The sequence below is a fragment of the Octodon degus genome, unplaced genomic scaffold, assembly GCF_000260255.1.
Source record: "Octodon degus isolate 3935 unplaced genomic scaffold, OctDeg1.0 scaffold00058, whole genome shotgun sequence".
Lineage (NCBI taxonomy): Eukaryota > Metazoa > Chordata > Mammalia > Rodentia > Octodontidae > Octodon > Octodon degus.
This window is the reverse complement of record NW_004524634.1, coordinates 4,957,330-4,979,862: the sequence shown is the minus strand read 5'-3', so window position 1 is coordinate 4,979,862 and position 22,533 is coordinate 4,957,330. Positions and strand designations below refer to the sequence as shown.

The 22,533-nt window shown below is 38.0% G+C and overlaps 1 protein-coding gene across 3 annotated transcripts; it reads left to right on the top strand.

The window, feature by feature from the left end:
- Positions 1-6,590: 6,590 nt before the first annotated feature.
- Dusp11 (dual specificity phosphatase 11) lies at positions 6,591-20,707 on the top strand. 3 transcript variants are annotated; one of them, XM_012515329.2, is made up of 9 exons: positions 6,591-6,791; positions 9,509-9,584; positions 10,392-10,523; positions 12,688-12,811; positions 13,755-13,815; positions 15,454-15,500; positions 15,885-15,960; positions 16,177-16,341; positions 19,180-20,707. In XM_012515329.2, exons 1-9 carry the CDS (start codon positions 6,691-6,693, stop codon positions 19,373-19,375), a joined length of 978 nt encoding a protein of 325 aa, XP_012370783.1. In that variant the 5' UTR covers positions 6,591-6,690; the 3' UTR covers positions 19,376-20,707. The 3 variants fall into 3 exon arrangements, with proteins under 3 accessions (XP_012370783.1, XP_023574161.1, XP_023574160.1); XM_023718393.1 differs by lacking the exon at positions 6,591-6,791 and adding an exon at positions 6,832-7,088; XM_023718392.1 differs by lacking the exon at positions 6,591-6,791 and adding an exon at positions 7,799-7,887.
- Positions 20,708-22,533: the final 1,826 nt, after the last annotated feature.

The following is a 22,533-nucleotide window of genomic DNA, read 5'->3' as shown; positions in this document are numbered from 1 at the left end:
GAAGCCCTTAAACACAATAAGAAGAACAGTCTAGAACCAGACTTGGTGGCACATACCTATAATCCCAGCAGCCAGGAGGCTGAGACAGGAAGACCTATAAGATTCCAGGTCAGCCTGAATTGCATTATGAGACCTTGCCTCAAAACAAAAAAAGTGAAAAACTCTAATTGAGAAGAGATGACATATCTAAAAAGATAGATAGAGATATGGCATGCTTAACCACTCACTTGTTTAATGACTTTTTGGATTTAGAATTAAGGCACAGTACAATGTGCCACATGAACTAAGACCAAACTCTTTTTTGTGTAGTTCTCTACATCTTATTTATAGACCTTCACTGTCTTTTTATTGCACAGCACAACTTGTTTGTACATTCTGTAATTTTTGCTGGTTGTGCTGTAGTAAGTGGGCCGGAGAGATGGCTCAGTGGAATAAGTGTATCCCAGGCAAGCACAAGGACCTGAGTTCAATCCCCAGTTCAGCCAAAAAAAGAAAAAAAAAAAGAAAGAAAGAAAGAAAGAAAGAAAAGAAACACTGAAATGGTACCCATGATTTGGAGGCAGATTTATTTACATCAACAGGCACTGACAGAGATCATTCCCAAAATATCAGGCCTTGATCTCTTGCAGTCTAGACCTTATATGGAATTAGCAAGCAGAAATTACTGAGGCACAGGGCTGGCTAAATAGCTCAGCAGATTAAAGTGACTGCAAGCAGGTGCAGGGACCTGGGGTTCGATGCCCAAACCTACTGTGCTGGCCCTGCCCCTGAGGCACTCTGAGATGGCAATTGAGACTGGGTGTGGTGGCATGCCCCTGTAATCCCAGAACTTGGGAGGCTGTGAACAGGAGAATCACTGTGAGTCTGATCTAGTAGTGAGACCTTGAAGACCCTGTAGACCCTTCCCTAAAATACAGGAGAAAAAAAAATGAAATTACAGAGGCAGACATTTATGCCCTTGAACTATCTCCCCATCCCTGACCAGCTGTTTCTAAGAAACAGAAGTAACAGGATCTATAACCAGAACTTTTACCTGGGTAACAATGAACTGAAGCATACGGGCCGAGGGGATGGTATTTTCTGCTACAGTTGTACTATCATACACTACTGTTAAGTTCTATTATACATTTGATTACTACATGTAAAAGTTATGCTAGAAAAGCAAAGTCATCAAGTTGGAGTTTCCCTTGACCATTTCTTCTGAATATTGTAATACACATCCTGTATGTAGTTCCTCATTTAGTGACCAATTCATTTCATGACTCAGTCCCAGGAATAGGGCATGGTCATTAAACAAGAAGCATTTGCTTTGCTTACTGTTCTGAGTGTAAAGTGGTATAGCCACTTTGGACAAGTTCTAGTTTCTTTGAAAATGTTAAGTGTATACTTAGCACACCCACCAGTTTCACTCCTCAGTGTTCACCCAGGAGAAATGAACACATGAAGCAAGTTCCCTTTGCATTCATAGGCAACTTGTCTGAATCCAGTAGGACAGACCACGCACATGTACAAGTAGAGATGGACAGGGAGGTACATCCAAGCCTGAGATTCACTGTGAGCTGGCCTCCTAAGGCTCAGGAAAGCTGCCCGGAGGCATGGAATCTCTTCTGCAGATGCACAGATACAGAGCACCTCAGGTGGCTGAGCAACTCCAAAGAGCAGCACAGGGCAGCCATGTGACATGCTGAGCTAGAGCATTAAAAGATATCTGTGACTAGGCAAGACTAGAGCAGGACCTATTCTGGCTGCTGTCAACTTGTCCCTCCTTACGTGAGGAAGTTGCATTTCCAGAAACACCAGTTATTCTTGGGAGCCACAAATGACAATGGTGAGAAAACTGGGCTAGTCCAAGTCCACCCAGAGTACTGTCCTGTCGCTTATACATGCATTTCCTTGTGAGCTTTACTTGCAATAGCCACCAACTAGAAGCAATCAATGATCAACAACCCATGAATGAATAAATAGTGGAAGTGTGTACAATTAAATATCACTAATAATGAATGAACTATAGCTAGTTATATATGAATCTAAAAATGTGTGCAAGAAAAATGGTAACAAATCAAAATTATCTCACTGTAGGACTCCATTTCTACAAAACTAGGAGTTATAAATTTATTCTAGAGTGACTAAAACCAAAGCAGTGTTAGCTCAGAAGAGCAGGATGGAAGACATTGTTCTGGGGGAACCTTTAATGTGAAGCCGGCATTCTGAATCTTGATGTGCTATTACAGGGATATATGAATTTGTGAAAATTCCTTTAGAAGAGTATATTTTATAAGCTATAAATTATGCCATGGTACAGTACATAAAATATACACCTTGCTTCATCATAACTTTTTTTTTTTCTGGCAGAACTGGGGATTGAACTCAGGCCCTTATGCTTGCCAGGGAAGTGCTTATTCTACTGAACCATCTCCCTGGCCCCTTCATCATAACTTTTTTGTAACAAAGAAAAGCTGGAAACTATGTTGAAAGTTCAAACTTGTGATCAACCCTAATATCCTTCAGCTTGTGCCTAGATATACAAGTCCTGGTTACATACAGAGGGAGATACTAATACAGCAAAGAAGAGGGATGAGCTGATAACTATGCAGCATCATGCACAAATATCGCAAACAGTATGCTAACTGGCCATGATTGGAAGGCCATATACTCTTTGTTTCCACTTTGATGATACTGTAGAAAAGACAAAACTACGGGGACAGCAAAGAGATCATCAGTTGTCTGAGCCAGGGCTTGGTGTAAGTGATCACCTGAGTTTCTCTGTTGAAGTAAGGAGCAAACTCATTGGTAGCTTCATCATAAGCAACCTCTTCATCATTAGGGTCTAATGTAGTTTCATCATAGACCCATTGGTTGTCAGTAGTCTTGGGTATCAGTATTGGTGGAGTTTTATCACCAAGAGCTTCTTCTCTTTTTTAAAGTTTTTTCTTAGCATTCGACTTTTCCTTCCACTACTGCTGTTTCCACCTCGTAAACATTAAGTGTTGCCGTTGCTTATTCTTAATTTATGAAATGCTGAAGCCCTGGGTGAAGGCAGTCACTTTTGGGAGCTGGACCCTGCCTTCTGTCACTCCATCCCCAGCAGCTACAGCCTCTGGAGGGTCTGCTACAGCGGATTTCCTTTTCAAGCCTTTCTTTCCGCAGCCGCCACTCTTTTTCCCGGCCTTCACCATGTTGTTTGCTCAGAAAGAGGGTTTAGATAGTATCCCAGAAGGCATCTCTGAATGGAATCAAAATTCATGACTGGTATATATTCCAATTATGAATCAAGAAATTCAATTAACTGGATTCCTGGGATACAGTATACATATACAACATCAAGTTTACTCCAATGAAGACAAAATCCAAAAGCTATTCATTTGGCAGTTGAATTATCATTCTCTGGTTCTTGTGTTAATACTTCTAACCCCTACAAAACTCCTCAAATTGCTAGGCAAAGAAGGGGTTTTTTTGTTGTTGTTGTTTTCAGTACTCCGGACCTTGCACTTGCCTGACAAGTGCCTATGCCTCTAAGCTATATCCCCTACTGGCAAAGAAGTTTTTAAAACAAAGCCTTAATCTTGAACTCAGAGCAGGAGAGCACCAAGAACCCCTATCAGATAGTGATGAGGAGGAGAATATTGCAGGTCAAGGGAGCAAAGTACTTGAACACATCCTGCAGAATTGAGGGTACTAGGCACCTGGCTGAGGTTGAGAGAGGCAGGGGCTGCAGAAGGAGTAGCCAGGGTTTAGGGCTGCATCTGTACTCTAGAAGCAGAGGCCCAGGCTCTAGTGGGAAGCCTGCACCACTTCAGGTGCCCTTCCTCAGTGTGCAGGAAGCCCCCTTTAACATTTAGGTGCCAGAGTATGCATCCTGGCCTTTCTTTGGCCCCTCAGCTTCTCTGGCTCCTGATCCCAGCTGCGCCCAACCATGTGTGTGAGAGGTTAGTAAAACCATTTTTTTCTGCTGCTGAAAGCTCCTTCCAAAGCAAAGGAACCAGTCTGACTTTCTTCACATTCCACCCCAGCCTTATTCCCTAGGAACTGCTCCTGAGGAAATGGCCTTGCTGGGCAACTGGTAGCAGCAACAAATAGAGGAAGTTCTATGGCCTTCTTTTCCCACCTCAACAGGCTGTCCTGAGGCCCCACCATTAAAGGAGAGAATAACAAGATAGCTTAGGAGACAACAGAGCCCTGATGTGCAGGGAGTTGTTAGAGGCGTGGGATAGATGCCTGAATAACTGAGTTCAGAGAAGAACAGGAAGGCAGCATTGAAGGAGAGGGAAGGCTTGGCACACAGATTGTGGGTGCCACGAAGGCAACGCCAGGGTCAAGTTGACCAGCGTGGAGCAGGGTGAGGTAGGGCCTTTGGTCCCAGATAAATAGGGTTCAGCAGCGCACCCATATCTCCCATGAAAGCATCCTCAATTGCAAGCTCACCTGCCTTCCTGCTCTGTGTATACACGCAACTAGAGAGGATGCAGCATAATACCTCCCATTTCTCACAGGACTGAATCCTACCCTCTTGCTCTGTGACTATAGCTCTTTCATAGATTTGCCTCCATTTCTCCCCTTCAGATGGGAAGTTTCAAATGTCAAAGCTGATGGGGTTTCAAAAAGCCTTTGTACCTCATTGCTTTTTTTTTTTTTTTTTTTAACTTCTCTTCAGGGACTTTAACTCCTGCCTCAGTTAGACTGCTGGAACCAGATGAAGCCCAGATGCCCAGCACTTCAGCCAACCTAGGACATCTGCAGAGGTATCCTGGAACCAGCTAGCTCCTAGCCAAAGCCCATCAGAAATTGTAGGCTCACAACTTCTGAAAAAATGTGTGGAAGGAAGGAATGGAAAAGGAAAAAAGAACAGAAGGAGAAAGTGGCAACAAAGCTTTTGTAAGTAAGGATAGAAAGAGAGGTTGAAGGGAGGGGAGGTAAATAGAGAAAAGGAATCAAGATACATCATGTACCTATACCCTATGATGAGTGTTATCATTGTGTATGTGTATCTAATATATACCAATAAAATTAATTTTAAAAACCCAAACCATAATGGAATACTTTAAAAGATAAGATTCCTGCAATCAAACACACTATTGCTTGGGCAAGTTATCTATGTAGCATTTTACAGATTATTCCCATCTTTTACTGGAGTGGATTTATTAAAATTTCAAATAGCAAAAAAAAAAAAAAGGTACTTCCTAATTTGAAAAGTTTGTAAGCTATGTTGTACTAACTTACGTCTTTTCCCAATTAGCAATGTTGACCTATTTTTAAATACCTCCCCCTTTTCTTTTGGTACTAGGGGTTGAACCAGGGTACTTTATCACTGAGAGATATTGAGATAACAGTGAAACCACTGTTATATTTTTATCAACTGTTTTTTGGTTTTGTTGGTTTGAGATAGAGTCTCACTAAGTCTCTTAGTGTGGGACTGAACTTATGATCTTCTTACTTCTGTGTTTCAAGTAGATAGCATTACAAATCAGGCCAGCCAGATTATAAATTCATATTGATCTAAAGCTGGTTGGAATATATTGACCTCTAAATGTTAAAAGAAATGACTTTCATTTATTAATTTATAAAGTTGCCTTTTCTGACTGTTTGCCCAGCTCTATCATTGTAATACTGAAAGTGTAGGCATGTTACTTTCAGAAGTTAGAAAATAAAATGTAAGTACTGTAAAAATTGCTATCACAAGTATTTATGTTTTAATCTACAGTGTAGTACACTATTTTGTCTTTAGACCTGCAGTATTTTTCTCTTCTACTTGTAGCAGTAGAGTACTTAGTGCTTTTCTTACAGGTATGGTTCTCTTTGTATGATACTGTGTAGAAATCTTGGCCTGAGACCACTGTTATCATCTTAGATATATTTTTTTCTATTTTCCAAAAATAAATCTATGCTCTCCACTTCTAGCATGATATCTGGTAGATGATAAAAGATTGCTAGTGAAAGGTTGTCAGAGTGTAGGTTGTCAGTGGGAGTGTAGGTTGGTACAATTTTTGATGGGTAATTAACAAGTATTTTTCAAACTCTCAGTCTGTGTGTCTTCTGTGTGTCTTACATTCCAGTAATTCTACTTGTTAGAATGAGCTATAGTTGTATATATGTACTAGCATGTTCACATTGCATCGTTATCTGTTACAAGAATAAAACCAAAATTGAAACAAAATTGGAAAGAGTACCGGTCCATAAATACATAATTATATAAATTATGGTATTTTTCATTTTGCTACTTACGGCTCTCCTGCCGTTAAAAAATAGGGAGATACAGGTATATATTTATTAGGAAAATCAATATTAATCAATATGTTGTACAGAATGGATCGTATACTGCTTTTGTGTAAAAGTCTAACTGTAAGTGTAAGTAGTTGGAAACATGTCGAAGAACACCCAAGGAACTGGGCGATGGGATTTTACTTTTTATTCCCTGCCCTGTACAGAATTTGAATTCTGAAGGGTACACGTACGAACTAATTAACCAGTGCTGCCGTCCTCCGGCCACTGAGGGCGCTGTGGCCACCAGGGTCTTGTCTGCGAACCTTGAGTCTGATACGGCGTGACGTAGTGTATGCGTGGCGACGCCAACGCGTCAGGCGGGGGCGCAGGCGCAGTAGCGAGGCGTCGGCGCTTTGAATAGCTGTTTTGGTACTGAGGGCCAGAGCCACGGCTCTGACTTGCTTGGGAGCCGGAGGGCGGCTTTTCGGCCACATGAGCCAATGGCATCACGTCCGCAGTGGCTGGGGCCGCGGACGCGAGTTTTCTGGACGTCCTTCAGCCAAGAAGAAAGGTGGAAACCGCATCCCGGAAAGGTAATGAAGCTTGGTGCGAGGCCTCGGCCCTCCGCCTCGTAGCGTCTGGGCGCGGCCCGGTCTCGAGCTCTCGGCCTCGCCCTGTGCCCCGGCGCCTGGTTGACGGGCCTGGCCTCTCCCTGCGCCGTCCCCGACCGGAACGGTGTGAAGTTCTGTGAGTTCGTCCAGTCCGTAATTAAAAAGCGAGCTGTGTCCAGTGCACGTCGGGTAAAATACAGAAAGACTGCCCTGCTGCAGGACTGTTTGTGTCGGGACGCTCCTAAATTGCCAAAACGCTGCACTGCTCCCATCTCCAAGGTACATTATTTTTGCCATGGAGGATACAAGTGAGTTTAAAAGGACCCCCGTCCCTGCATCCTTGCCACCGACCGGAAGTCTTACTTGGGAGAGTTCGTTAACAGTGTTTCCAGGAATCACAGAGCTCCCTCATATGTGTCCGTTGAGAAACGTGGTTTTATTCTTCAAATAGTTTTTTTTAAGAGTTTGCTTGACAGGTGTGGTGACACACGCCTGTAATCACAGCTCTTGGTAGGCTGAGGCAGGAGGATCGCTGTGAGTTGCCTGACAGCCCGAACTACAGGCAAGGCCTAGTCTCAAAAAACCAAACCAAAACAAACCCCAACCTTCTCTCCTGTATTTGGAAACTCCCTTCTACCCCCTGAGACTTTCTGCTGTCTCATACTTAAAGTCTGTTCCATTTTATCTCCCCAGTAACTTTTGAATCTGTCACCTCCTTTAGCCTTCTAATGTAGATCTTTTTTTTTTTTTGGCGGAACCAGGGATTGAACTCAGGCCCTTGCATTTGCTAGGCAAGTGCTGATTCTACTGAGCCATCTCCCCCGCCCTTAATGCAGATTTTTTTTTAATTAAGATTTTTATTTTCCAACATAAAATAGATTTCTCAATCCTATGACTTTGGAGCCAATCTTATAATGAAGTTTACTGTCAAAGAGTGTGAGAATAAGACATTCCATTTAGGTAGGCTTTGTTTTCTCAAATATAGGAAACACATAAATACGAGAAGATAATCAGTTGCTCTCCCTGACGGTGCATAAATCCATGTGTCAAAAAGAAACTAAATGAACAATTTCAAAAGGTAATTGTGGCTGTGATGCTGTAGCCAACACCATAAAATATACAACTTCAGGGTCTGGAAAGTGTTTAGTAATTTTATCCAGTAAAATATAAGATTCTTTTTTCTTTTTTTTAGAATTATTTATTTTTTTCCATAATTTTATTGAGAGACAAATAGCAATGAGACAGTTTCAAACCAAATTGGTAGGACAGTTTCAATAATGAACACATCGCATACATTCTTCCTAGTGGTTATTTGCTGTATAAGATGCAAACATTATATCCTATTTACAAACACTGTTACAACAGATCCCTCTATTCATTAAGAGAATGTAACTATATATCTATCCTAACCATTTTGAATACACAGATACAAAATGGACATTCATTTATATATCCCCTTTTTTGTTGAATTCATCATTTTAATATTATAGGTGTGCTAATTCAGCAAAATATTCTAAAAGAGTCCAGTAATCCATAATAGTATTGGGTCTTCCACTTGACTGGCAATGTCAGAAATTATTGACCTGAGTCCCCTACAGCTCAACCTAACAGCATGGCTTTACTTCTTATACTTCGTTTTTATACTTTTCTGCTGGATGTTGAAGACCAAGATAAAGCACCTAATGCAGATCTTGAATGACGTGTTGTAGTTAAAAATCAGTCGTGCCTATGTATCTACTTTGCACTTCCTTATAGTTCGTGAATCACACAAGAACTCCTTTAAATAAGTAATTATTAAAAGTTGAATTTTAATTGGAAGATAGCTTGTAGATATTATTTAAAGCATTGTAAGCCTGGCGAGCTGGCATACCGTATAATGCCAGCATTCAGGAGGCTAAGACAGGAGGATTGCTTTGAATTTGAGGCCAGCCTGGTCTGCATAGTGAGTTCAAGGCCAGCCTGACCCTGTCTCAAAACAAAACAAAAACAAACAAACAAAAAAAAAAACCCAACAAAAAAACCTCCCAAACCTTATCTTAACCACAAAACAACAACAAAAACCCTCCTTTTTACGGCCTGTAGAATAAAAATCTACATGGTTAGGATCCTCTGTACTGCTCCAGCCCCTTCTCTTGCCACTTCTGTTCCCTTTTTTATTTTAAAATATACTAAACTAAGTGTAGTTAATTCTCACTCATTCTACAGAAGTTGGCTCAAATACTGCTTTTCACTGTTAACTCTTTGCACTACTAAATGAAGTTCATAGTCCCTTTGAATCAGATGTTCTCTTCAAAGATGAATTGGAAGTTTTCTTTTGATTGAATTCGTTTCAGTTGCATGAAGACAAAACCTTATGCAGTGATAGAATTGAGTTTAAATCATTTCAGTGATGTGTATGTATTAATGACATCTTATTATTTGGTACCAAGTTAAGATTTTATCAGTGACACAGGAGTTTTCCAGCTTTTCATATTCTTTAAATGTGCAGATTTTTGTTTTATTTTGTTACAAAATAGCACTTTCCCAGATGGGGACATGAGAAGGAAAGTATCAGTTTTTACTAGGCAGGAGTGAATAAATTGAGTGGCAAAACAGGAACACCCTGGGTGTCCTGCAACTGTTGATTTCAAGGGGCCTTCATTCTATGCAAGGAGACAAAGTTAAAATACAGTGTGGCTGATAAAAATCCTATCTACTAGGTGGAAAGATTATCTCCCAGTTGGACAGCGGATGCCAGGAACTCGTTTTGTTGCTTTTAAAGTACCCTTGCAAAAGGTAAGCAGAAGTTCAGTGTTCTTTCAGAAACTTAAATTTAACCGGTAAAACATTGTTTCTTAACCCTGTCACATTCCAGTTTCTGTTTTTATAGCAAATATGTTCTCATGTCTCCATACTGAACTGAAATTCACTTCATACATGAGTGTAATCTACCACCATATGTAATTTTAAAGAAAGGAAATTAGTGTAACAGTACCTAGAATAGAATAAACTAGAATTTATAATAAAATAATATTAAGTAAAGTAATAAGTTTTCAGTATGTAAATGTTTTTTCATGACTACACTAGAAGATATAAAGAAATGGTTGATTGCATTGTCATTGCAAGAACTACAAATGCACACTGTGAGCTAGGTGAGTTATATTTAGTGGTAGAGGTTTTCATGATAGCAAACCACTTAGCAGATTTCTAAGCAAAAGAAAGATCAGCCTTCACTTAGTTGGTAAAATAATTACTATCCTGGGACATTTAATATACATTAAAGTTGTGCAAAAAATATTTATTTGTGAACTGAAGTTCTAAAGCTTAGAGAGATAGGAACAGTTATTGCTTATTTAACCTATATTAACGTTGATTAGGATGTTGCAGTCATTTAGGAGATGGAACAGACACAAATATATATTTACTTGTGTGTATATCAAGTGCTTTTTCCTCCCCCTTCAGTCACTAGTAGAGAGATTTTTAATATAGCTTTCAGAAGAATGAAAACTTACCTTTGAGTCTCATTGTATGTGTCATATGCTCTGAATAGTATAAGTATTTAAAGCATACATTTGCTTTCTTATATTTCATTTTCTCTGACAGAATTTTGAAGGGAATCTTGCTTCAGAAGAACGCTTTTCTCTTTTGGATCTTTTCAACAAAATCCAAGAGCAAAATGAAGAGCTTGGACTGATTATTGATTTAACATATACTCAGCGCTATTATAAACCAGAGGTAAATATTTAATTGAAAAGAACTTTTTATTCTGATACTAAAATAATTCATAGTAATTAAGTACTTATTGAATAATTTTCAACTTGCGCTAATATGAAGCCTGACCATTCCTTGGTAATAGTAAGTTTTAGAAGAGAACAGCCAAATGGGTTCCTCAACTCCATGTTTAAGTTGCTGTCTCAAAATGGGATTGTGGACATGATTTAAAATTTAGCCAGCCAAAAGCTCAGTGGATTAAAGCTCCTGCGAGCAGGCGCAGGGGCTGGGGGTTCAGTCCCTGGGTCTGCCCTGCTGGGCCTGCCACCAGGGTGTGCTGAGATGGTAGTTGAGACTTGGCGTGGTGGCGTGTGCCTATAATCCCAGCTCTTGGGAGGCTGTAAACAGGCAGATCAGTATGAGTCCTGTCTAGTAGTGAGACCCTGAACACCCTGTAGACCCTTACCTAAAAATACAAAAAAAAATAAAATTTAATATTTGGTCATCATTACCACTGTGAATATTATTTCTATCATCCTGAACAACAACTTTGTAACAATTAAACAGTAATTCTACTGGATTGGGAAGATAGCTCTGCGGTCTAAGCACCTGCCTGTCAAATGCAAAGAACCAGGTTCGATCACTGGGGCTGGGTGTAGTAGCACACTCCTATAATTCCATTGCTGGGGAGGCTGAGATAGGATCACTACGAGTCTGAGCTCGTGTAGTGAGACCCTGTACCAAATAAATAAATGATTTTTTTTTTTTTAAAAAAAGTAATTCCCGGGGCTGGTGAGATGGCTCAGTGGTCTAAAGCACCTACTTAGAACAAGGTTAGCAAAGCACAGGGACCGCAGTTCAATCCCCCAGCACCACATGCCAGCCAGCCCCGCCCCCTGGTGGGCTGAGCTGGCCACACACACACACACACATAAATAAATAAAATTAAAAAAAAAAAAAAAGTAATTCCCTTCTTCCTTTATCACCTTAGTTAGGTCCTGGTAACCTCTACTTTCTATCTCTATATAAATTTACCTATTTTACCTTATACGAGTGTGTTATACATTATTTTTCCTTCTGCTTCTGGCTTTACTTACGTTTTTAAGGTACTTTAATGTTGTAGCATGTATCAGAATCTTTTTTTTTTTATGGCTGAAAATTTCATGGTATGTGTATGCCATGTTTTGTTTATTCACTTACCGGTAGACAATTGGATAGTTCCTTTGGCTATTATGAATAATGGTACTATGAACATTGGTGTGCAAGTATTTGCTCAGATCCTTGCTTTCAGTTCTTTTAAAGGTATAGGTAGGAGTGGAATTGCTAGATCATGTAGTAGTTTAACCTTATGAGAAATTGCCAGAGCTTTACAATGATACATTCTTACTTTTAAGCTATTATCAGACATTCCAAACATATACAGAAAGATACATGTACTTATTAGTGTTCACTGTGTACCATTAATTCATTCAGCTCTTTTTTTTTGAGACAGGCTCCCCCACTAGTTCAACCTGGATTTGATCTGATCCTAGTAGTCATTAATCACTTTTCTTTGTATTTGTATTAAAAAAGTTGCAACACATCTTATGTACATCCAGCCTCAATACAAATCATGTACTAACAAACTGTTTTGATTTCTTTTAATGAAAGTATTTCAGACTACAATTTGAATGCTAAGAGGTACTCATTGCTACTGGGCTGAGAGTAGCAAAGCCTCCATCCTAGGCTTTTTTGGGGGGTAGAGCTGGTAGCTCAGTTTATAAGATAATCTACATCATGGGTTTTTGCTGATACTTAGAGTTACAGGATTTTCAGTTAACTCGTCTGTCTCTTACCTGTCCTAATTTCTCCCACCTCAAGAATATTTATGTTTGACAGCTGCTTTGTGAAGGGATTGGACCTTGAAATGTGAAATATTAGATAGAACTGCTCGTAGAATCTTTAGTTATGTTGTATCTGTTTTCATTCATATAAAATTCACTGTGTCTTGTATACCTGTTGATTATCTGTCCAGTAGTTTTATCAATTAATGTATCTATCTTGATTGAAGCAGCTTTGGAAAAATTAGCTATTTCATCAGAGTTGCTGACTTTTGGAGTTTATTATAATCTCTTGGTTTATCATCTGGTTGTTCTGATTCATTTTATACAAGTAAGATAATATATATTTTTCTTGTTTTGCTTTATAGGATTTACCAGAAACTATTAGTTATTTAAAAATTTTTACAGTTGGGCATCAAGTGCCTAATGATGGCACTATTTTTAAATTCAAGTGTGCTGTTAATGAATTTTTGAAAGAAAATAAAGATAATGGTAAGTTTTGGGATTTTTTTTTTTAAAAAACTAAATTTTGGTAATTTTGAATGACATTGGGGATAGTTCGTAGTTTTTATGTTTTGACATTAAGTCTGTAGTTATGGTGTTAAGGTGAAACTGGAAAGTAGATAATACAGTGTTTTTTGTTTTGTTGGTAAAAGAAATACTTTACTTTGAAAAGTGATTTTAATGAGAAAGATGAGCTAAACCATCTCACTTAAAAAAAAATCTTGTTTTGTCTTCTGTATTGGTTAAGAAGTGACAGATTAAAAAAATAGAAAATCTCAGATTCTGAGAGTTACAGAAAAGAAACAGCAAAAGGCAAATGTTAGGAGTGTGGCAGTCCCAAATAGAATGAAATAAGACAGTGTGAACTGGTGGAATTGTCTATTCATTTTGCATATTTAAGGCGTTTCCATTATTTTTGTCACTCTGGTTAAAGTTTTGTTCACAGTATCAAAAGGTCTGGTCTATAGCTTGGTGTTTAAAGTGTTTGCCTCCAGTACTGCAAAGAAAGAAAGAAGGGGTGGGGGTTGGGGAGAGGAATGAATAAACGAACAAACAAAATAGAAAGTTAAGCCATTTTATTTGTTTCATTCTAAAATAATTTTCTTTCTTTTAGATACCTATTGTTTTGCTTGCTTTTTCTATAATGAAATTAGTTCTAATGGATACATTATAATAAGACAAATCACTTGGTCTCAGTGCAGTTTTGCTGTTAATACCTGAATAGGCCTTCTGTAGTTTACATCATTGGGGGGCTATGCAAATTTTATTGTAGAAAGTGAATATTGGTTTTCTTATAACTTATTCTGTCTAATAACGTTCCTGAAAAATACATTCTTTTCAGGGTGTTGGTAATGTTACAATAACTTGTACATGTCTTTTTTTTTTTTTTTTTTTTTCTCAGTTACTTTACTCTGTATTTCTTGTTTTATAGACAAACTTATTGGTGTTCACTGTACCCATGGTTTAAACAGGACTGGCTACCTCATCTGCAGGTGAGTTGCCAATCCTAAAGGTAAATCATATTTAAGTTGTTTTTGTCTGAATATAATGATGATGTAAGCTTATTGCAAAAACTGTAATCAGTATAGAAATGTGGGAAGTAGAAGGCACTTTTGTCTGCCACCAATAGATTTACCATCATTAATACTTTAATATATATCCTTTTAGTCCTCAGAAATGTAGATAAAAGCATATAGTGTGGTTTCTGGTATAATAGACGTGCTACTTAATGCAGTGTGGTGTGAACATGTTTCTATGAAAGTCCTTGGAAGTTTTGTTCTTAAAAAGTGCATTGTTCACTCACATACTGATGAACATGAAGTCAGAAGTTTTTAATACTCAAAGTAGCGAGCATTCCCTTGTGAACATCTTGGAATACATATGGAGTTGTCTCACAGGTAATTTCATTCAGAGTGGAATTTATGAATGAGAGTACACATTCTTGTACTTTTTTATGGATATTTCTGTACTGTGCGTATTTATGTTTCTCCCTTCAGAAACTGTAAAACTGCCTTTTGTGAAGGAATAGATATCAATCACACAAATGCACTTAAATTATAACTGACAAGTGCTGTGCAAAGGGACGTGCTATTATGAGAGGTTACAATAGAAAGGATTTCATCTCATCAAGCGGAGGGACTAAAGATTTCCATAAAGAAGTTTGAGGCAAATATCTGAAAGTTGAATTGATACCAGTCAGATAGGAACACTTTGGAGAGAATTGTGGCTATCAGGAACAGCAAAAAAAAAAAAACAGGTCAACATACACTGTGTTGGAGAGTTCCATTGGGCAAATTATACTCAGATGAAGGTGGCAGTTTAGGTAGGAGCTAGATCACACAAAACTGTTTAAAGTTTTGTTTTAAGAACAATAGAAAACCACTGAGTGTTTTGGGGGCAATGAGTGTATGGAACATAATAAAATTTTGTTTTCAACCTATCATTTTACTACTGAATGGAGAATACACCACAGAGGAAAGAAGCAGAAATAAGGAGTCAAGTTAGGAAACCTATAGGAAATCAGGCGTAGTGTATCCTGGAGCAAAATGTGGTGGCTATTTGGTGGAAAACATGGTCATATTCCAGGGATTATTTAAGTGATATCTTGTCACAGCTTGATGGTGGAGTGAAGGGGAAAATGAGAAGAAATGGCTGATAATAACGATGACTCCTGTTTCTGGCCCACATAGTTGGTTATACAAAATTTTTTAGATACGATCTTACTATTTTTCCCAATTTGTCTTTTGCTTGTTGATTCCTGATAAATATTCTGTCACATTAAGGACGTCGTCTGTTTTTAGTGTACGTAGCATTTTGTTCAAAAAATGCCTCTTAAAATTTTTAAGCACCTGCCATTTTGGGCCTGTATTTTCTTTCCTTTCTTCTTTTAGTTAAATTATCACATTAGTATATGTGTTTTTATTAATAGATTTTCTAAAGTTGGGTCATCTTTGCATTTTTGGAATAGTCTTTTTGTTGTTGTGGCATATCATTCTTTAGTAATTGTTAGATGTGCTGATATTTCCTTAGGATTTTTATGTCTCCATTTGTAAGTGAAATTGGACCTTTTTTGAAAAAACTTTTTTTTCTTTTCGTATATATAAATGACCCAAATTATGTTGTTTTGTTAGATATTTGATTGATGTAGAAGGCATGAGGCCAGATGATGCAATTGAATGTAAGTATAAGGGTTGTCACTATTTTTCCCTTTTTATAAAAGTTAAAGGTAAAAATGTAGATCAATTTCTCAAATTTTGAAAAAAAATTATAATTCATTTGCTCCAATATAAGATATAACAAAAGAAAAGAGAAAAGCAACTCTTGGGGCTGGGGTGTAGCTCAGTGATAGAGTGCATGCCCAGCACCAAAAAAAGAAAGAAAAAGACCCAGAAACCCCCCAAACTATGTATAAGGTAATATAAAAATAAAAAAAAATTTAAAGGGCTATATCTGCTAGTGATGAACTATCATAGCCTAAGTAATTAGTGATTTTATTTTTTAATCTCTTTGGGAAAGATTTATTTTTTGTATAGTAATTTCTAATAATTCACTCACTCCTCAGTATTCAATAGATGCCGAGGACATTGCATAGAAAGGCAAAACTATGTTGAAGATCTTCAGAATGGTCCTATCAGAAAGTAAGTCTTCAATTTCACATATGAGGTTTGTGGTTAAGGAGATCTTTTTTTTTTTTTTTTTTTTTAATATAATTCAAGTTGGATATGTTCATTATTCTCATTCTTTATTGGGAAAAACTAAACAGGAAGAGATTGTTATTTACATAGGTCAAAAATACTGTAAATTGGCTTCTAAAGTTGGAAACCAGTAATAACTGTGGAAATATTTTCTTTGAGGAACTGGAATTTTGGTGTACCCAGATCAAGTGGTTTTGAAGACTCTGTGGAACCGGTCCACAGCAATAACAAGTTTGTTAACCGTGGGTCAAGGTATAGCCTACACAATCCACCCCCTTCCCGGCGTTTTCATACCCAGACCCAGAACTGGCAACAATCAGTCAGGTACATCTGCTTTCCCTTTGTCTAGAGCTGAAATAGAAATTAATACTATTAACTTGTGAAAGCATGTTACAATGATGAGGGATTGATGTTTTCTTGCTGGTCAGTATGAACTAGGAGGTAACCTGCTATGTATTTTGGAAAATCAAATGCAGGGTAGGGAATGTATAACTTCATAGATTTTTGGGAAAGGAACTTAGAAAATTTCACTGATTTTTTTTTTTTTTTTTCTTTTTTTTGGTGGTTGGCTCAGCCTGCCCTGGGGGCAGGGTTGGTGTGGCATGTGGTGCCAGGAATCGAACTGAAGTCCCTGCACTTGCCTACACAGGCGCTTTAGAACACTGAGCTATTGTACTTTTGGTATAGCTCTTAGGACGAAAAAGGTTGCTATTTAAAGAGTAAACACAAATTAAGAAGAATAATAAAATCCCAATAGAGGGGCCAGGGAGATAGCTCAGTAGAATAAGTACCTGCCTGGCAAGCTCAGGGTACTGAGTTCAATACCTGGTACCACCAAAAAAAAAAAAAAAAAAAACCAAACCAATAGAGACATTTGCAAAGCATTTAGACAGATTAATCACACTTGTGAAATGGGAGCAATCTGAGTTCAGTGAAAGTAGTATATTGGAGTTATCCAGAAAAGCCAGATATAGTGACACACATCTATAATCTCAGCACTTTTGGAGGCAGAAGGAGTACAAGTTGGAGCTCAGCCTGGACAGCATAGCAGTTTAGTAAGATTCTGTCTCAAAATAAGAAAGTTGGAATGCAGATCAGTGTAAAGGTCCTGAATTCCATAAATTATCTCTATCTGGAGGAGAGGAAGGGGAAAAGAGATATAAGAAAGGCTTTAATAGGGGAATTGGCTCAAGCAGTTCCGAAGGCGGAGAAGCCTCACAACAGGCTACATGTAAGCTAGACACCCAAGGATAGTGTGACCCAACTGTAGTATAACTCAGTTGCAGTGAGAAAGGGTCCACACCAAGGAACCTTGTAACTTGCAGCTCAAGTCCTAAAACCTGAGAACCCTTGGGGTCAGGGTCAATGTTATATGGTAGAGGGGAAGGTGCACTGCTAACAAATTCTGGAGTCCAGGGGCTGACTTTTAGTGTCTGAGGGCAAGAGAAAGAAGGGTGTCCCAGCTCCAGCAGAGAGGGCAAATTTCTACTGGAATTCAAGCCATTTGATTGTTGCCCACCTACATGGAGAGCCAATCTTAGCCCCTTAGTTCACTAGCTTACACACCAGTCTTTTCCAGAACACTTTTCACAGGTATACCCAGAAATAATCTCTTATCAGATATTTGGGTATTCCTTAATTCAGTTTAGTTGATACCTAAAATTGAGCATCATAAAAGCAAGGCCTTATTCTTTGCTCAGCAACTTTAAAAAAAAAATGTTATTTAGTGCAGGGTCTTCCTACACAGATCAGACTTGAAGTGATCCTGTATTTCAGCCTCCCAAGTGCTGAGATTATAGTTGCACACCACCACATCCAGTCTCATTCGCTGTGTCATTGCACTCTGGGGGCGGTGCTGGCACAGCAGGCCAGGGGTTGAACCCTTGGCCCCTGTGTCTGCCTAAGCAGGTGCTTTAATCCACTGAGCTATTTGGCTGGCCCTTTTTGTTTAACAACAGTTTTTGATGAGCAGTACAGTGGAGTGTTTGTCAGGCCAGACCTGGATTTGTCTCCTGGTTCTGCCATTTACCCAGTGGGTGGTTTTTGGTGAGATACTTTTCTAAATTTCCATTTTTTTAATTGGTCCGGTAGAGATTTTTGTAATACATAACCCATAAGAGATTGTTGACCACATCATCTGTTAAAATAGTTGAGCACATTGTAAACACTTTCATGAAAATGTTGGCATTTTTAAGAGATACAAACATTTGAAAAAGATGGTGATAGTAACATAGAAAATAGGTATAGCCCTTTAGAAACACAGTGTTAATAGCCATAAATATATCTGGTAATTTCATCTTGAGACTAAGGAAATACTTCAAAATGTAGAAAAGGCTATTCATTGAATCATCGTACAGTACATTTGTAAAACTCCCCTCTAAGGTCAGATACTGGTCTAGGTGCTTAGATATAGTAGTATATATTCATGGATGTTAATTTCAGAAGTGTTTATGGTAGTATAAGAACTAGTAGTAGCCTATATTTCAAACAATGGAAAATATAGCAAAGTAATTATAATATATCCATACTACAACATTTTATGAAGTGTTAGTGATAAGCAAAAACAGTACTATGATTTAATAGTCAAAAAAAGATGCAGTGAGAAAAAGTAAAAGAAAATTGTTAATGTGTTGAATTAGTTTAAGTGGGATTGAGAGGTTTATGGTTTCTTCTAATCAGTTTCATATTTTTATTTGATTATATATATTTGCTAATCATAGTCTTGAAAGAAACCCTGGTTGTACCAGTTTGGTGCATGTATCATGGTTGCAGTTTTTTTTTTTTTTTTTTTTAAATACTTTCCTATCTATAAAATAAAAGCAGTTCTCTTTTCAATATGAATACCTTATTCTGTGTAATATCAACTGTGCCTAACTTTGGAGGGAATGTAGTCAGTTTGACTAGTGTGGGCTGATGATGGAAAAGCTCCTGTGAACCTGTGTATGCCAGAGCTTTGTAGGAAACTTAAAACATATTGTTTTAATTTACCTTTATAACAGCCTGTAAAGAAGGAGGGCACTTATAGCTCCATTTTATAAAGAATGAAGAGCTAGGTCAATATATCTGGTAAGGTCAGGCAGGTAGGAAGCAGAACCACAATATCTATTGCTTCAAAAGACATTATATTTTATTCTAATAATGGTTTGTTCTCTTCTGTTTAAGAAAATTTTCACAAACTCAGAATGTTTACCAGAGAGGTCATATCCCTCCTCCTGGCCCTGCTGGAGAGGACTATTCACAAAGGAGATACTTTTGGAGTGTGAAACCAAATGGCAGCCAAGCAGCTCAGAATAAGAGGTGGTATGCTGGTGGTTACCAGAGACTTTCTTCTCCAGCCTGTTGGGGATGGAACAAGTGATACAGCCCTGTCCTGGAAATCTACTTGGTGATGAGAGCTGGGCTGAAGATTGCTGGAGTGACTTTCAGTAAAAATCAGGTCAAATTATTTTTCAGGTCAATGAGGTTTTTTTAAAAAAAATTATTGCTCCCTTTTATGTGTTCAAGCTTAAAGAGAAGTTATGAGATAATATTACCTCTTTGCTTATAAATTCACATTAATTATAGTAATGTAAAAATCGGTCATTCCACTTAAATTTTTCTACAGGACGATGTTTTAGATCTGATAAACTTCCCTTGCAAATTATTTTTAAAATTGTATCCTTTTTTTCTATGTATTTCCTTCAGATTAGATTTGTGGTATGAATTTCTTAGTGTTTTTGTTATGCTTGTTGATCCAGTCACTAACAATATCTTTTTTTCCCTAACTGTTCAAATTTCTACTAAAATCTACCTAGAAAGACAGTTTCCTCAAGCTAATCACTATTGGTATTAGTTCTGATATTTTTGTGACTAGATGTTTCTTTCTTTGGCAGTCAGTATTGGGATTTGACCAACCTCCTTATACTGAATTGCCAGATGTGCCATCAAACACAAAAATGGATAAAAATGTTAGGGATTGTTAATTGGGCAAGAATGATAAACTAGTGTTGGTTAATCAGATGATAATTATCCTGATAATTTGATCACAAGATAAATGTCATCAAAGGGGTTGAACCATCCAGAAAGCTTGAAAACTTTTATAGAATTACAGAAGTTGCTCAATGAATGGAATAATGTGACTACCAATTGTCTGGAATATCTGGGAAGACTGTTATTCCTCTTCTTTTGAACATAACTCTCTGGGATCTTTTTCCAGTTGTATCTTACACTGGAGTGGTGCTTTACCTCAGGAATACACAGGTAGATCACTTGAGAGGATGCTGATTTTTTTTGGTTTCAGAGGAAGCTAGAAATCTTTGCTTGCTTGAGAAAGTATCTGAATATCATGACACATACTGAGCCCCAATGACTATTTGAGGAATGTTTGGGCAACTCAGATTCATTTTCAAGGCCTCTTGATTTTGAGGGTTTGTATAATAGAATGTCTGATGCTATATAAGATAGCTGTTTTATATGTAAACATTGTGTGGAACCTGACCTTAAGGAAGTACTGTAACTCAAGTGTTCGCCTTGCCTGTATCTAAATTCAGTCATGTTGCTTTGCTTTACTGAAATAATAGCTCATAAATTTTTTTCTTCTTGCTGCATTTAAGAGAGATACAGAAGTCCTTTGGTTATAAGCCTGCTCTTGTAAATTGCTACCCTAGAGATATCATGAAGCCTTACATTGGAAGACATTCCACTATGAGACAAAAAAAAAAACCAAAAAACAAACAAACAAACAAACATGGGTGCAAACAGGAATCTACCTAGTCCCATAGTTGTAAAGAATGGCTTGGCAAAGCAGGGATGGTGGTGCATACCTGTAATCCCAGCACTTGGAAGGCTCAGGCAGGAGATCACAAGTTTTATTCCTATTGGGAGAGCTCAGTAAGATCTTGTCTCAAAAAAAGGCAGGGGATGTAGCTCAGTGGAAGAGCTCTGGCTTCAGTCCCCATGCAGGAATGACATGCAGGCCACTTCAGAGGAGGACACTTATATTAGTACCATCGTATGGGCTCTGTCACTTTCAAAAGTGTGGCTTAAGGACCTGCCATTTTATATCTCATGTCTCCTTTATTCTTCACCACTCTAGTGCTGACTTCTGATTATTGAAAAAACTAAGGCCTCTGACTAAAGATCAAGTAGTTCCCTTTCTGAAAGTTTTTTAGTGGTCTATTTAAGCTTTTAAAATTATTTTTATTTAAAAAGTGCATGCAAATAGTTTAAAGTTCAAGATACAACAATTATTTCTCAACTTTTGTTTGAATCAGTATTCTAAGTTTGTATTATTAGCTAAGTATCATTCCTCATGAGCCATACTATACCACACGTCTTTTTCCCGTTTGCTGCTTTTCCATAATGATATGGACCTTATTAATTCATTCTCTGAATATGTAATAACAAAATATTTCAATATGAGTAATTATATGATTGTTTATCTTTTAAAATATTTTTTCTGTTGAGGTACAGGGAGGTAAACTCAGGATTTGCCTGTGAGGCAAGTGCTGTATCACTGATCTACATTTCTAACTCCTATGTGTGTGTGTATGTCTTTTTTTTTGAGAGATGAGGTCTCATGTGTTGCCCAGGTTGGTCTTAAATTCCCAGATTCAAGCAATCCTCCTCAGCATTCTGTATCGTAAGTAGGACCACAGAAATATGCTACAACACCTAGCTCTGTATTAACTTCTAAGATAGCTCTTACTTTCTGAATGGCATATTTTTTAAAAAAGAAATTTTTTTTTTTTTAATGTATTTGGTACAGAGTCTTCACTACACAGCTCAGACTTGTAGTGATCCTCCCGTTTTCAGCCTCCCCAGCTCTGGGATTACAGGGGTGTGCTACCATGCCCAGATTCGACTCAGTCACTGGCTCAGTGCGCCCCAGGGCAGGGCCCACGTGCATGCAGTACCGGGGATCAGATCCTGGTCCCTGTGCTTGCCTAAGCAGGTGCTTAGTCCACTGAGCAATCTTGCTGGCCCAAAAAAAGAATAAACTTTTAAATGATGCATTATTTTATACCTCCTTAATGTTATCAGACTTTAAAATTTCTTTGATTTTCTGCATCAGCCTTCCCCCTCCATATCTGTCTCATATTAGAGATATTCTTGAAACACTTGGTGATCATATTTATTTTTCATCTACCTGTACTTAAGATTGAGGCACTAAAAGCCAAGATCAGTTCTGTTCTTGTGGTGGACTAACAGTGAAGTGGTTAATCAGTGTATTATGTTTCCCCTGCTGAACACAGGCTTTATATATTTTTTTTTAACCATTTTCTTATATTTTTTTTTTTCTTGGCCTTTTGAGACATGTAGTTCAGGCTGTGTATCCCAGGCTGGCCTCAGACTGGCAGTGATTCTCCTGCCTTAACCTGTGGAGTGCTGAGATTACAGGTGTGTGTCACCGCACCCAGCTGTTTTTCACCATTCTGACATACCATCTATAAAATTTTTATTGTCTCATCTGCCATATTTTATCTTTCCCACCCTGGGGAGTTTTTATCTTTAAAAATTCCTTTACTGTCATTTGGT

Bases quoted from the DNA above. Each gene is read 5' to 3' on its own strand.
- Dusp11 (XM_012515329.2), top strand. From the start codon at position 6,691: ATGAGCCAATGGCATCACGTCCGCAGTGGCTGGGGCCGCGGACGCGAG. The intron at 15,501-15,884 runs GTAAGTATAAGG...CTCACTCCTCAG, and splicing joins GCCAGATGATGCAATTGAAT to TATTCAATAGATGCCGAGGA. The intron at 16,342-19,179 runs GTACATCTGCTT...CTTCTGTTTAAG, and splicing joins AACTGGCAACAATCAGTCAG to AAAATTTTCACAAACTCAGA.